Source organism: Alligator sinensis, unplaced genomic scaffold, assembly GCF_000455745.1.
Source record: "Alligator sinensis unplaced genomic scaffold, ASM45574v1 scaffold169_2, whole genome shotgun sequence".
Taxonomy (NCBI): Eukaryota; Metazoa; Chordata; order Crocodylia; family Alligatoridae; genus Alligator; species Alligator sinensis.
The window spans coordinates 1,595,092-1,609,066 of NW_005842077.1; the positions used below are offsets into that span (position 1 = coordinate 1,595,092).

Sequence of the window (13,975 nt, forward strand, 5' to 3'; positions counted from 1 at the left end):
TTACTCTGCTCCCCCCTTTTGTAGGCACAGATATTCCAGGTAGTGCAAAAGATCTTTAACTCAAATCCCCCAATAGTAGCAACACAAATCACACCCCGCACAACCTACCACCATTGAATTTTGAAAAATCATTAACAGTCCTTTTATCATATGTGTATCTTAAACACAGTGAGTGAAATCTAGGCCATGCTGTATCAATAGAAGTTTTGTCACCGACTTTTACCTGGAATTTCAGTTCATCTTAGATCCTTTTGTGCAGTATGTTAAGTCCTCAGGTTGTCTCTTAACATGCAAAAAAGGAAACAGTTTTTTGGGCTTTTTTTCTAAATGAACAGAAAAAAGCAACCATACCTTTAAAATAATAATTAGAGAACTTGCTTTTAGTTTACAATTATGCCATTCACAAAATGTCTGTTGCTTAATTGAAAAATAACTTGGTAATGTTGACTGAGAAAAAAACTGCTATTTCTTACAGCAGTAGTTTACTAAAGAAAAGGATGGCTTCTTGTCTAAAATTTGAGTTTGAAACAGGTTTAAATCCTAGCAGATTGGAATTAGTCTTTTGGCTAAGATGCTGCTAAATAGAGTACTAGACTGCTCAATGGATTTTAGATAGATTCCTGTATAATATCTGTAGATTTCCCTAATGGCAATATTTTTTGTAAGCGTGTTTTAGAAATCATGGCCACAGACAGACGTGGAAAAAACAAACAAACAGCACTTTACCAGAAGAGGCATCACATCAGTTTCACCCGTCTTGCCCAACGTCTGTATAGATTGTGCGCTTCAGCAGGAGTTTTTGGCACTTCTGTTTAATAGCTGATTGCATCAGCTATTAGATAAAAGCACCAAAAAACCCCAGTGAAGCATGATCTATACAGATGTTGGGCAAACCATGTCAAACTGACGTGATGCCTCTTCTGGACATGCACTGCCCTCGGTGCAGAGGCTCACAGAGCTGAATATAAAGTGCTGTTTTGTTTAGTTTTTTTACCATCTGTAAGCAGCCCATGTGATTATGATTGTTTTCCAGCAGCAAAGGATCTGAGGAATACGTTCAGATGAAAAAGCACTATATATACATGTAAAATATTACTTGCAATATTGCAATTCTTTATTGCTGCTGGTGCAATTGATAGCAAACTAAAAATCAACATTTTAAGCTGAGAGCAAATAGAGTCTGCATCTTACAGGCTTTTTTAAAAGTGATGGGAAAGAAATGTTTAAAAAATAATTTGGATGAAAAATAGACATACTCAGAGGCGTAATGGGGAAACTTCATGCCCTGGGCAATGACAATGCACTGGGTAGCACCAGCTACCCATGCTACCAGTACTGGTGGTGCAGCTAGCAACCAGATGCAGCAATGCCTATTTTTGCACCTTCCCCACAAAGTCAACCGTCCCCCTCTTAGTTATGCTCTGAACACTCAATTAAAATGTAAAGAAAGTAAAGGGAAAACTGAGAAAACCTCATGTTGCTGAGGTGTCAACTAGTGTGAAAAATAAGCAAAGCTGTTATTTCAGATTGGTGGGTGTATCTTTCTCTAGCTCTTATAGTCCAGCTCCTTCCATTGTTTCTCATGCCCTCTGCAAAGCTAGTCTACACATTTACCATATTCAGAATTAAAAGCAACGATCAGCACAACATTGTTTCCTTAAATTGTTAAAATCATACAGACTCAATTCTTTCTGAGGAGGATTTTTTTTGTTTCTTTTGAATTATATAATTTTCAGTCCTTATACAATTCCAGTGTGCACCAAAATTCCTTAGCAAAAATTTTTACATAAACTTTAAAACATACAGCTAATACTTTCTACAGGTAAAGAATTGCTTCATTTCAGAATGTGGCGAATATTGAGAAATAAGGCAAGTTGATGAGATGAACAAGTCAAATTTTCTAATATTAGAATCTGTACAACTCTAGTGGAAATATTGGCTGTGTGAGATGTTATATAAGAGCTAAATTTGGCCGGAAGAGTTTGGGAGGAAGTTGCATTTCTTATTCTCCAGATGACTGTTTTATTGTCATTTTCATGTTATAATAACTGCAGTAAACTGTACATAACGTGAAAGTGGCAGGAACTTGTTATGAAACGGATTTTTTTTTAGTGCATCTTAAATTAATACATTTAGGCCAAAGAAAAATACCATGTGAGGCAAAAAATTTTAGTTTCACCATCTCAGAAAATTCTTACTGTAACTGGGGAATATCACTGATAGTTACCATCCCTATTGTTCTGCCTGCTTATTAACTGGAGGTAGTGCCATATTATTGCTTTGGATTACATTGTACTGTAGGGCACACTAGTTTCACAGTCAATCCATACCCAGGTTCTGCCAGCAAATGTTTATCAAATACCAGAAGGTATTTGATAAACATAAAACTAAATATAAAAATAAAATGGTAAATATAAAATTCTGCATAGACCCAGTCTTGTCTTTCTGACCTCCCATAAGGAGGTATGTCTGTGACTGCAGGTTCTTCAGATATCGCACAGCCAAGGGAGTTCCTGCACACAAGGGCTGTCATGTTTGAGATGGTGCTCACTTCCCTCATGTGATTCCCTAAAGACCCCTTTTCCCACGTGGGGAGTATATTGCATTGGTCTCAGAATCCACACCAAAGGAAGGTGCCAGTTTGGCTTGCCACATGCATACTAAACTGTCTGAGAGCATAGTCCGTCTCGGGAACCCATCCACACCTAAAAAAACTCAGCTGTGTTGAACAGCTGTGAATGCTGTTTGGTTCAGGAATTGGCCTTGATCCAAACTGAATGAAAATAGGTAATATTTTCATCTCCTATTAATGTCAATAGAAAATACAGGCGTTGATCAGAAGGGTTATCTACCATGCATGCATGTTTATATGTCTGAAGTATTCGTGCTTACGCACTGTTTTTGCAGTCCATTAAGTATGGGCTAAATTAAAATACATTGCTCCTGCAGTATGTCAGACAGGTGGTACTGTCATCATTCCTATCAAGCAGAATTTTGGAACTGGATGCATAGTATTCACCAGTGAACTTCTGTCAATTTGACACCATGTTGAGGAGTACTTTATTGGGAGGCATTACTTGTGAAAATGCTGCTATAAACACAGTAATGGATTTTGCTAAAGAAATGCTTCCTCAGACATGGTGATGCCTGTTGCGTCTTCAGAAATAATTGTCCTATTTATCAGCCTTTAAATGTCCACAGGTTAGGCAGTAATCAGATTTCTCTGCATCCATTTGGTCCATCCCTGAAAGTCAGAGGGTGCATCTACATATGCAGTTACCCCCACACAATAAACTTGGGCGCAGTTCATGCTGGAATGAGCTGCTTCTGGGCACAGTATATACATATGCCCAGGATTAGCAATTCAAGTTGGGGCGGAGAAGCCCCAGGCCAGCAGAGGAGCTGGCAGGGGCACCAGGGTGCTACAATGTGGGGCTTGCCAGCAGGCAGCCAGCAGTGTAGCACCCTTGTGCCCCAGCCAGCCCTGGTCACCATCTACACATGCATTGCAGTGGTGTAAATTACACCACTGTAAGATAGTACTTGTCCCAAACAGTACTATTCTATGGCACATGTAGATGGTGACACTTTACTGTGGAGGTAGTCAATCAACTTCGCAGTACAGCTCCTGTCTAGATGCAATGAGAGTGGTATAATTTGGTCCCTTATGCCACTATGAGGCATTTACATAAAACATAATATAGAGGTTTATGTGATTTATTTTTTTTTTTGTATTTCTAACATGTAAACTTAAATTTTAAATATTTATTTTTCAGTATTCTCTATACAACTGAGCTTCATGTTTGTAACTTTCCTCTTTTCTACCAGGTATGTGATTGGAATTAAACAGAATGTTTAGATATTTTCAGTATTTGTACAGTACAGTATAATCGTAATATATTTGTGTGTGTGTAATTATATATTTACAATACATAAATTCAGATAGATATATCTTAGGGCTGTGTGAAGCTTCGGTTGCTGATTCGATTCGGTGGCTGAATCTCCAAATCTGAATCAAATCAGAGGACCCTTTAATCTCTCCGAATTGAATCGGAACCCTCCAAATCGATTTGGAGAGATTCGGCGATTCAGACATAGACACAGCTTTAAATGTTTTTACTACATACCTCTAGGTAACAGGCGGTTCATGAATGCTGCAGTGCTGGGGCACATGGAGCGTCCCACAGAAGCGCAGGAGGTTCCCCAGTGTGCTCGATAGCAGACCCGGAAGTGGACCATAAGCACTTCCAGTTCACTTCCGGGTCCCCCGGACATCATGCGGGGGGGCCCCCTGCGTCCCCTCAGCTCAACAACTGTTGCCCCCTGGATCTGAGGGGGCACCCGGGGTCCCCCTGCAGCTGATCGCTGAGCCAGGGGGCACAGAGGGGCCCCCCACGTGCTCCCCAGCAAATCCAGAAGTGGACTGGAAGTCCACGTGGAATGGACAGCGTTCATGTAGCAGCCGGCGTGTGGCAGCCGGCGTGCCCCCCCAGCGCTCACGTGGAATGCTCCATCCGCCCCAGCATGGCAGTGTTCACGAGCCGCGCCTGGTACCTCGAGGTATGTAGAAAAAGCATTTTAAGCTGTGTCTGTGTCTGAATCGCTGATTCTCCAAATCAGCATTGAATCTTTAGATTTGGATGAATCAAATCGGGCCAAATCCAAATCAAATAGGGCCCACTTCACACATCCCTAATATCTCTTCAGTATTTCTCAGTACTTTCACTTAGCTGACTCTTGTCTCTGTATTTGTAAACTAAGCAAATTTGCTATGAAAAATTTTGGAAGACATTGATTTTGATTATCTTGTGTTGATCTCAGGTTTGCTGCACCTGAGGTTAGGGAAGCAAAGTGGTGTCACTTTTTCCATCTTCCCTGGTACCAAATGAGCGCCAAACTCATTACCGGTGAATGTTAGAGCAGGGGTGTGCATACTTTGACTTACACTGACTGGAACATCCCTTATATTTCATTCTGCTGACCAGGGAGTGCCAGAGTGCCCTGTACCTCAACCATACGCCTTCCCTGAAGCCCCCTTCGTCCACTGCTGAGCATATGGTTGAGAAGAGGGAGCGTAGGCAGCAGGGACCTTCTAGCACTCTGGCAATTCACACTTCCACTGCTTCCCTTGCTGCCAAATTTCCAGATGCATAGGGAGTCCTGCAAGCTGCTGGACCAACCCCTCCCACAGGATCCAGCCCATGGACTGGCCGCATGCCATTCATCCTGCCCAAGGTGCCAAAAGGTTGAGCACCACAAGTCTAGTAAATACATATTTTGAATCTCAGAAAAATCTCTGTCCCATTTGGATTGAAGGTGTGACCTTGCATGAGCAATAATACACCTCTGTTAGGCAGTAGTCAGATTTCTGTGCATACGTTTGGTACACAGATTTCATCATTTTTTTCACCCTTCTTGGCTTTAATTTTATACCATCAGTCCTGACCCCAGATTCTTAATAGAGATGTAGATATCCATATCTCCTTATATGCAGCTATTGAAATTTAGTTTCATATACTGTTTGGATAATAAAATTGATAGCATTATCCACTGAAAATAGAAACTGCCTGTTGGGCATTATTTCAAAGATGAGCTGGTCACTAATGCCATACAGAATGTTTGAAAAAGTAACCTGGCCTGAAATAAAATTGTGTCCTACATACAGCTTGTTTAGAATGCTGCATGTTTCTTGTGGGAATGTATTCACGAGAGAGTTTGCCACAACTGAGAAACAATTCTGTTAAAAAAAAAAATCAAACACTACTGTTCATTTGTGGGTAGAATTATTTCTGTCACTAGTACTGATCAAAGTGATATGAACATGCATATGGGTACTTAAAGTAGTACATTTGATCAATGATGTTTTAAGAAGGCTTTTACTAACAAGGATTATTAAAACTCTTTCTTTCTAGGAACAACTCTGGTTTCACGCCAGCAGACACAGTGGCTATCATTTTCTGTTCTACACACAAATCCCTCACCTTGGGTAAGTCAGTGTGAGAGATCAAGTTTAGCTTTTTTGATGAAACCTTAATAGTATTTGTAGTTAAGTTTGTTATTTTTTTAAATCAAAGTAGCTCTCTGGTTCAGTGCAACAGCAAGTACCCTTAATAGCATAGCTATTAATATTAATATTAATATTATAATATTAACATTAATAGCACCCATATATAAATTATATGGGTGTATGTTGTAGCCATGTTGGTCTAAGGACATAGGCAGACAAGGTTCTTTGCGTGAATCTGATATCTTTTATTAGACCAACTTAAATAGTTGGAAAACAATTATTAAACCCAAAAGCTTGCTTAATAATTGTTTCCCAACTATTTAAGTTGGTCTAATAAAAGATATTAGATTCACCTAAAGAACCTTGTCTGCCTATATAAATTATAACATTTTTGCACAGGGAAAATAAATGTTTATTAACAGGAAGACAGCATAGTCTTCTGAACTGGGATATCAGTAGTAGTACTGTTAAACCATTAATGTGTTCCTCCTTTAAAGAAAGCTATTTTATTTCCTGTTTTTGATGTTCCATCACTAATCCAATATTGATAAAGTTTGAGGTTCATTACTGATAGTGTTCTCAGTTATTCTTATGTAGTCGCACAATAAAGGTATTATTGTTCAAAACTGGTTAGCCCAAGGCAAATATAAAGTATTTAACATACTTGGAAACAAACCACCATGGACAGTACTGTTTTATGCTTAGTTTTACCAAATTCAGTATATTTATCTTGAGAAGTGCATTTTTCTTTATCTTTGGGCTGCATGTTTTATTTATTATGATTCATTAGTCTAAAACATGACTGAAGTATTTTTCATTCAAAATTCCTTATTGATAACAGACATGTTATGGTAGAAATTTAAAAAACACAATTAAAATATAGCTACATTATATTTGGGAAGGCTCGCAGGGCTGGTGCCTGGAGCCAAGCTGCAGCCACCCCTGCCTATCTTCCCTCATGTCCCACGCCTTCACAGCCAGATAGAAAGCAGCAGACAGAGCAGCCTTCAGTCCTGGTGTCTGATTGACCAATGCTTTCTCTCCTGGAGCCAGTGTGACACATGGCCCTGGAACTGGAGTGCCAAGTGTGATCCTGGGTGCCAGGTCCAGCTGCAAACTGACCGCACGCACCAACCTGATCCAGTATGTGGGGTTATATCATTCAGCCAGATGGAGCTCCCCATACATCTGGAAATTTGGCAGTGGGGGGAGCAGTGGAAGTGTTAATTGCTATGGCTTCTAGAGCTCCAGTAATTAATGCTGCCACCACACCCCCGCCACCAAATTTCCGTACCTGTGCAGAGCCGTGCTTCTCACGTTTGCCCCAATTGCCACCGACTGGTTTTGGAGAAAAAGTTATATGCATGAAAATGTGGTATTTGATTTCTTTTTTGACTCTGCTGTAGTATTTTGAATTATTTTTTACCAAATTAGTTTCTGCTGCTTTGAGTATAAAGTCAGACCTTAAATAGCACTGCACTTCAGCACTAGTGCATCACAACACGTGATTATAGTAAGGAACTTGTGGACCTACGGTACAACTATGACATAAAATAAATGCTACATGCATTCAAGCTCATATATATGTGCAATGGTTGAAGATTCTTTTTCATTATTGTGTGATTTTTGTATGGGAACTGTATACACTTGTGTAACCTCTGATACAGAAGAAATCTTTATTTAAATTTGAGATATCTCTTGGGATTGCTTTCACTGAAAATGAGCACGCTATATTCCTCTCTTGCTAGCTATTCTTGTGTCAACTACTTACAAATAGATGTATATGGATCATCTACTGCCTCTCATAGTCTTCCTTCTGATAACATTTATGTTTTCTAGTGGTGGATACACAAATTAATAGGAGTTAATAGTGTTGGTAGGTTGCACAGTGTTGGAGTCCCACCTCTTCTACTCAGATTTTGTCACAGTACTATTTTTACCTTCTTTTTTTTAACTTCAGGGTGGATTGCTTCATTTTGAGCTTATCATTAAAGAGCACTCAGACATTCCAACTGGTGCCTCATGCTGAGGTTTGCCTCTCCAGTGGGCACATCACTAGGAGGATATGACTCATGCTTTGCTTTTTTTGCACTGGCTGCTTATTTACAAGTTTCATTGCAAGCTCTGAATGGTCAGGGATTACATCTCTTTCTGTGTTCCATCACCATGGTTAACATTTTCCTTCAAGCCCATCGGGAAGGATTTGTTTCTGTTTACCTTCAAGGCTCTAGTGCCGCTATTCAGCTGGTAGTATATAAGTGACCTCCTACAACTGCAGTTTCACTGTTAGGCCTAAGATTGATTTCTCTTAGCTTGGCATTTGTTGGCATTTAGAGCTCCAGTAGGTGCTTCTCATCCATTCCCTAGGGAATTTAGAAGGGAACCAACAAAAGAGGAAGAAGAAATGACAGCTTTAAAGCTTTAGAAGTGGTAAAAGGAAAAGCATGAGAAGACTTGTATAAGGCACTTTCTCCCACACCATGTTATGAAACCAAGTAATTCCCATGCAGTGCATGCTCATGAGGCGAACTGCCACTTCCACTGTTGAAACTGTGGAAAAGTGCTCACTCTGCACTGAGATGAGTGATGTTTACACATGCTGAGTTTTATTTTGTAGACAGACTACTTGACACAGATTTTTTTCCTCAAAGATCGGGATATAGGGCATGTTTGCATAAAGACAAATTATACTGACTAGGTCTTTTTATATTTTTAATTTAATATCACAAACTGATTCATATTGCCTAATTTAAATGAAACTTTCAGTGATTTATAAATAGACTACATCAGGTAGACGCATACAATAATATTTAATTATATTTCAGTTACCTAGTGAGTCAGGCCTACAAACTTATAGAGTGGATAAATGCAGTACCCACAATACCCTCTGGCTTATTCACCCACACTTTGTTCTTTCTTCCCCTTACTCCCTCCCCATATACATGCACAGTTCATATGAGCACACACATATGCAGGCATTTGATTCATGGCTTTTATTAGTGCATTTGCCATTGATTGATTAGTACTTAGTATTAGTACTTCTTCTATTGATTGATTGCAGATGAAGTGACTATTTGACCTTTAATTATGAGTCTTGCTATTGAAAATGACATTGAGCTATGGCTTCACATAATCCATCTGGAAAGCCCGACATGATGCCATTCCCTGGAGTTCATTCAGCAAGAAAGAAGAGGCCTGAAGGAAGTGCAGAGCTATCAGTATGGTTCATCTAAAACAATACTGCAGGGTTGTTGCCTATATTTGCACATAGTTGCAGTCAGATGTAGGGGATTATTGTATTTTCAAAAGAGAGCAAATTACTGGCCATCAGTCACTGCAGGAAAAATAAACAAGCAGACTCAGCAATATTTTGTTTTTTAATTTAAACCCTCAAGTACTTGAATAACTACAACTTGTAGGTGTTTTGTTCAGAAGAAAATAAGTGGCTACTACCTACTCCAACTATAAAAAATGCAGAATGTTAGGTATGATTGACAATAGATTGTTTAAAAGTCCTTAATGGATTTTTTTCCAGTTAAGGGTACATTTTCCTATTTTCTTTCTATTGTCACATTTTTAAATCAGGGCTGGCTAACTCACAGGCTGTATGCTGTGCACAAGAGGTTAATTTGCAGCCCCTATGGCATGCAGCATAGAAGTTGGCCAGCGCTGTCTTAAGTTAATGTAATTCAAGCTTCCAAGTTACATAAATGCTCTTAAGTAGTAGAAGTATTTATTTTGGTGAACTAAAGTCAAAGTCTTAAGGTGTGCAGCCACCAATTGTCCCCAGGGAACCAAATGTCCACACATGTCTGGATGCAACCAGTGTGGCTAACCTGATGAAGAGGGCTTTAAACTAGGTTCTATAGGAGATGGCTTTAAGCTTCCTGAAAATCAAAATGGATACATACAAACAGTGGAAAGAAGAACATGTCACTAAGGAAGTAAAAAAGGAATAGCATGAACATATGGGAATAAAATTAGGAATTAGGAAAGCACAAAAAACCCCCACAAGTTACAAGTGGCAAATGTTAAAGGCAGTAACAAAAACGTTATACAAATATGTCAGATGAAAGTCAAAAACCAGGGATATTGTGGGATCTGGTGTTAGGGCTCAGCAGATAAGGTGAGTTATTAATGGAAGCTTTAAGGAAGATAGGTGCTCAGTGTCTACTTTGCTTCAATCTTCATCCATGCCCCCATGATAAGTGAAGAACGTGTAAAAGAACTTTTAATAATCTGAATAAATTTTTTAAGTAGAGTCTGAAAAAAGTAATCCCTGAATGCTGAAGGAACTAGCTGAAGAAATCTTGAAGCCACAATTGATAATATTTGCAAACTCATAAGTGATGGGCCATGGTCCAAGAGGATGAGAAAAAAGCAAACATAATTCCCATCATTTAAAAAGGAGAACCCAGGGAATTAGAGATTAATCAGACTGACTTCAGTAGCTGGGGGGTTACTAGCTAAATTCTAAAAATATTCTTCAAATATCTAGAGCAGTGCTTCTCAAAGTGGTGGTCCGCAGACCGCTGCCGGTCCACGAGCCACCGGTCGCTGGTCCGCAGCGAGTTGCCAGGAAAGAAAGAAATATTTTCAGAAGCATAACATTGATATGTCATAGCGCCACAGTTCGTACTTTCCAACAGTCCAGGTGACGTCACGTCGTGTGAGGTGAGGAAAGAGAAAGAAACAGCCGGTCGCGTATTTGTGTAGCACTGTTACACGCAGTTGCTGCCACCGGCTGAACTGGGCATGGGTCCCTGGCCCACTGGAAAAAAAATTGCCGATCCACCACATCAGATAGTTTGAGAAGCACTGATCTAGAGGATGAAGAGGTAATCACTGGCAGCCAACCTGGATTTGTTAAAAATAAATTATGCCAAATCAAATGCATTTCCTTTTGGGCATGGTAGTTGTTTCCTTAGATGTGGTGAATGCAGTGGTCATAATACACCTGGATTTTAGGAAGGCGTTTGACACAGTTCCAGATGACATTTTTATAAGTTAGCAGGAGAAATATGAGCTATATAGAATTACTGTTAGGTGGATACATAATTGGTAAAATAACTACAAGCAAGAACAACTATAAATTGATTGATGTCGGACAGGCAGGAGATCTCAAGTGACGTTTCACAGGGGTCTGTTCTGGTGCTATTTAACATTTAATTAATGACATGGATGTGGGACAACAGAGTGAACTGATTACATTTATAGACAAAAGAAAAGTGGGAGCAGTTGCAAGCACTTTAGAGGATAGGATTACAATTCAAAGTGGTTTTGATAAATTGGAAAGAAGGGCAATAGACAGAAAAATGAAATTCAGCAAGAGCATATACAGGATGCTACTCCTAAGGGAGAAAATAAGGGAAATTGGTTTGGTACTGAATGGGAGAGACTGAATGGTTTGGCAGTAGCACTGTCAAGAAGGATCTAGAGGTTATGGTGGATCAGAAACTCCACATGAGCCAGAAGTGATATTGTTGCAAAAGATCCAAATGGGATTTTCAGTTACATTAACAAGCAACATGTGCAAGGCATGGAGCATGGGCAGTAAGTACCTCTCTACTTGGCATTGGTTGGGCCTTAGCTGGAATACCCTCTCTAGTTCTGAGCAACATATTTTAAGAACATAGAGAAATTGCAGAGGATCCAAAGGTTTCTCTATGTTCTTCTTAAAACATGAAGTTAATAACTTAATTGGAATGCAAGCTATGTGAAGAACTAAGTAAGTTTGGGTTAAAGATAAAGAGATTTAGAGAGGGCATAAAAAGGAGTTTTTAAATATTTGAACAGCTGTCATAAAGGAGAGAGAGAAAAATTGTTCTGCTTTGCCACAGGGGGCAGGACAAGAGGCACTGGCTTTAAACTACAGATTTAGATTAAATCTCAGGAAAAAATTCATAATTGTAAGGACAGTAGAAGAGTGGAGCAAGCTGCCTAGGGAAGTTGTGGAATGTTGTTCAATAGAGGTTTTCAAGAAAAGTCTGTGTAGTCATCTGTCTAGAATGGTTTAGGAGTAGGATCCTGCATTTGTGCAGGGACTTCAACCATATAACCCTGGAGATCCATTTAAACTTTGATTTCAAGTCATTTTATGTCTTTACATTTCAGAGCCTTTGTCATCATCTGCTTTCCCATAATCCTGCACTTTGTACCTCATTATCATCTAACATAGGTTTTAGAGTCTGAGAGGAGAAGCAGGGCTAGAAGAAACCTCCAGAGATCATCTGCCTGAGGCAGGATCATCCCTATCCAAACCATGTCATACAACCATAATCTAAACTCTACATAAGACTACCCTCAACCCTGACACAATGTAGACCTAACACCATAACCTGCCACAGGGAAAGCAGAGGAAATCCTTCTACAAAGTGTTCTGCTTCTATAAAATGTTGTAGGCATATGCTCGAAGAGCTCCCAGGTAGAGGACCACATCCCCCACTACAGAAGAAGGCAAAAACAAAAACCGCCATTCTGACCGTGGCATAAAATTCCATCCTGACCCCAGATATGGTGATCAGTATGACCCTGAGTGGAGAGGCAAGACCCTCTAGGCAGGAATCTCTAGTTTTTCTCATAGCAGGATAATGGCACACCCCAGTTGAAGTCCCCTAGCCTTAGCTGTAGTCAATACCCAGTGCCTGTGGGGAGGTTTAAAAACACCCTGATAAATATAACAGAAAAAAAAGTTGTGGGGAGGTTTCAGGAGCAACCAGCAAATCCTAGAAGCATGGGAAATATCCATGGTAGAAAATAGGCATAGCTACGCCTAGATCATCCCTGACCAGTGGTTGTCCAACCTCTTCTTGAACACCTCCAGGGATGGAGAGTCCACAACTTTCCTAAGCAGTCTATTTTACTCCCTCAGTATTCTCACACTGAAGAAGTTTTTCCAGATATCCAGTCTAAATTTACTTTGCTGCAATTCAAGCCGTTGGTCTGTGTCATCCTTCCTGCAGCAAGAAAGAAATGGTGCTTCCCTCCTCTTTATGGCAGCTCTTCAGGTATTTGAAGGCTGCTATCATGTCCCCTTTTAAGCATCTTTTCTGCAAGCTGAACATGCCTAGCTCCTTCAGTCTCTCTTTGTATGATTTGCCTTCCAAGTCCTTGTTCATCTTTGTTGCCCACCTCTGGGCCCTCTCTAACTTCTCTACATCCTTTTTAAAATGTGGAGCCAGGAATTGCACACAGTACTCCAGATGAGGCCTAACCAGTGCTGAGCAGAGAGACATTATCACCTCCTGTATTCTGCACCTAATGCTTCTATTGATAGAGCCCAAAACCACATTCACCTTTTGTGCCAGCTGCATCACGCTGCAGACTCATATTAAGTCTGTGGTCTACCAAGACTCCCAAGTCCTTTTCCGTAGTGCTGCCATCCAACCAGGTGTCCCCTATTTTGTATTTGTGTTTTTGATTATTCCTCCTGTGGTGTAGCACCTTGCATTTGTCCACATTGAACTTCATCCTTTTAGCTTTGGCCCAACTTTCCAATCTGTCGAGCTCTTCCTGAAGTGCGCTCGCATCCTCCAGCATGTTCACAATCCTCCCCTGTTTCATGTTGTCCGCAAACTTGCTCAAGAAGCTTTCTATGCCAGCATGTACATCATTAATAAACACACTGAACAGGATAGACTCCTGTGGGACTCCACTCAGAACCTCCTGCCATTCTTTCCTGGACCTGTTAATAATTTACCCTTTGCTTACAGCTATTGAGCCAGCTATCTCTTCACCTTGTAGTAGTTTTATCCAGCCCACATTTCTCCAGTTTGTTTTAGTTTCACAATTTCTGACTGAGGAAGGGATCTTTAAGTGACACACATGCACCTAAGAGAGAAAATCTTGTTAGTAGGGGCATTCATTGGATGGCTGGAAGCTATGTTAGGGCTAAGATGTACTTTCCATTTTCATCAAAACAGTTAGACTCAGTAGGGTCCTGCTGGAGCCATTGCAGCTTTTGGATTT

The 13,975-nt window shown here is 40.1% G+C and overlaps 1 protein-coding gene across 1 annotated transcript in view; it reads left to right on the top strand.

Annotated features, from left to right (window-relative positions):
• SLC10A7 (solute carrier family 10 member 7) overlaps positions 1-13,975 on the top strand; it is a 212,518-nt gene that overhangs the window by 177,991 nt on the left and 20,552 nt on the right. The window contains exons 9-10 of the mRNA XM_006023737.2: positions 3,777-3,828; positions 5,913-5,986. Coding sequence (XP_006023799.1) covers positions 3,777-3,828; positions 5,913-5,986 — 126 coding nt within the window. The remainder of the gene's footprint in view (positions 1-3,776; positions 3,829-5,912; positions 5,987-13,975) is intronic.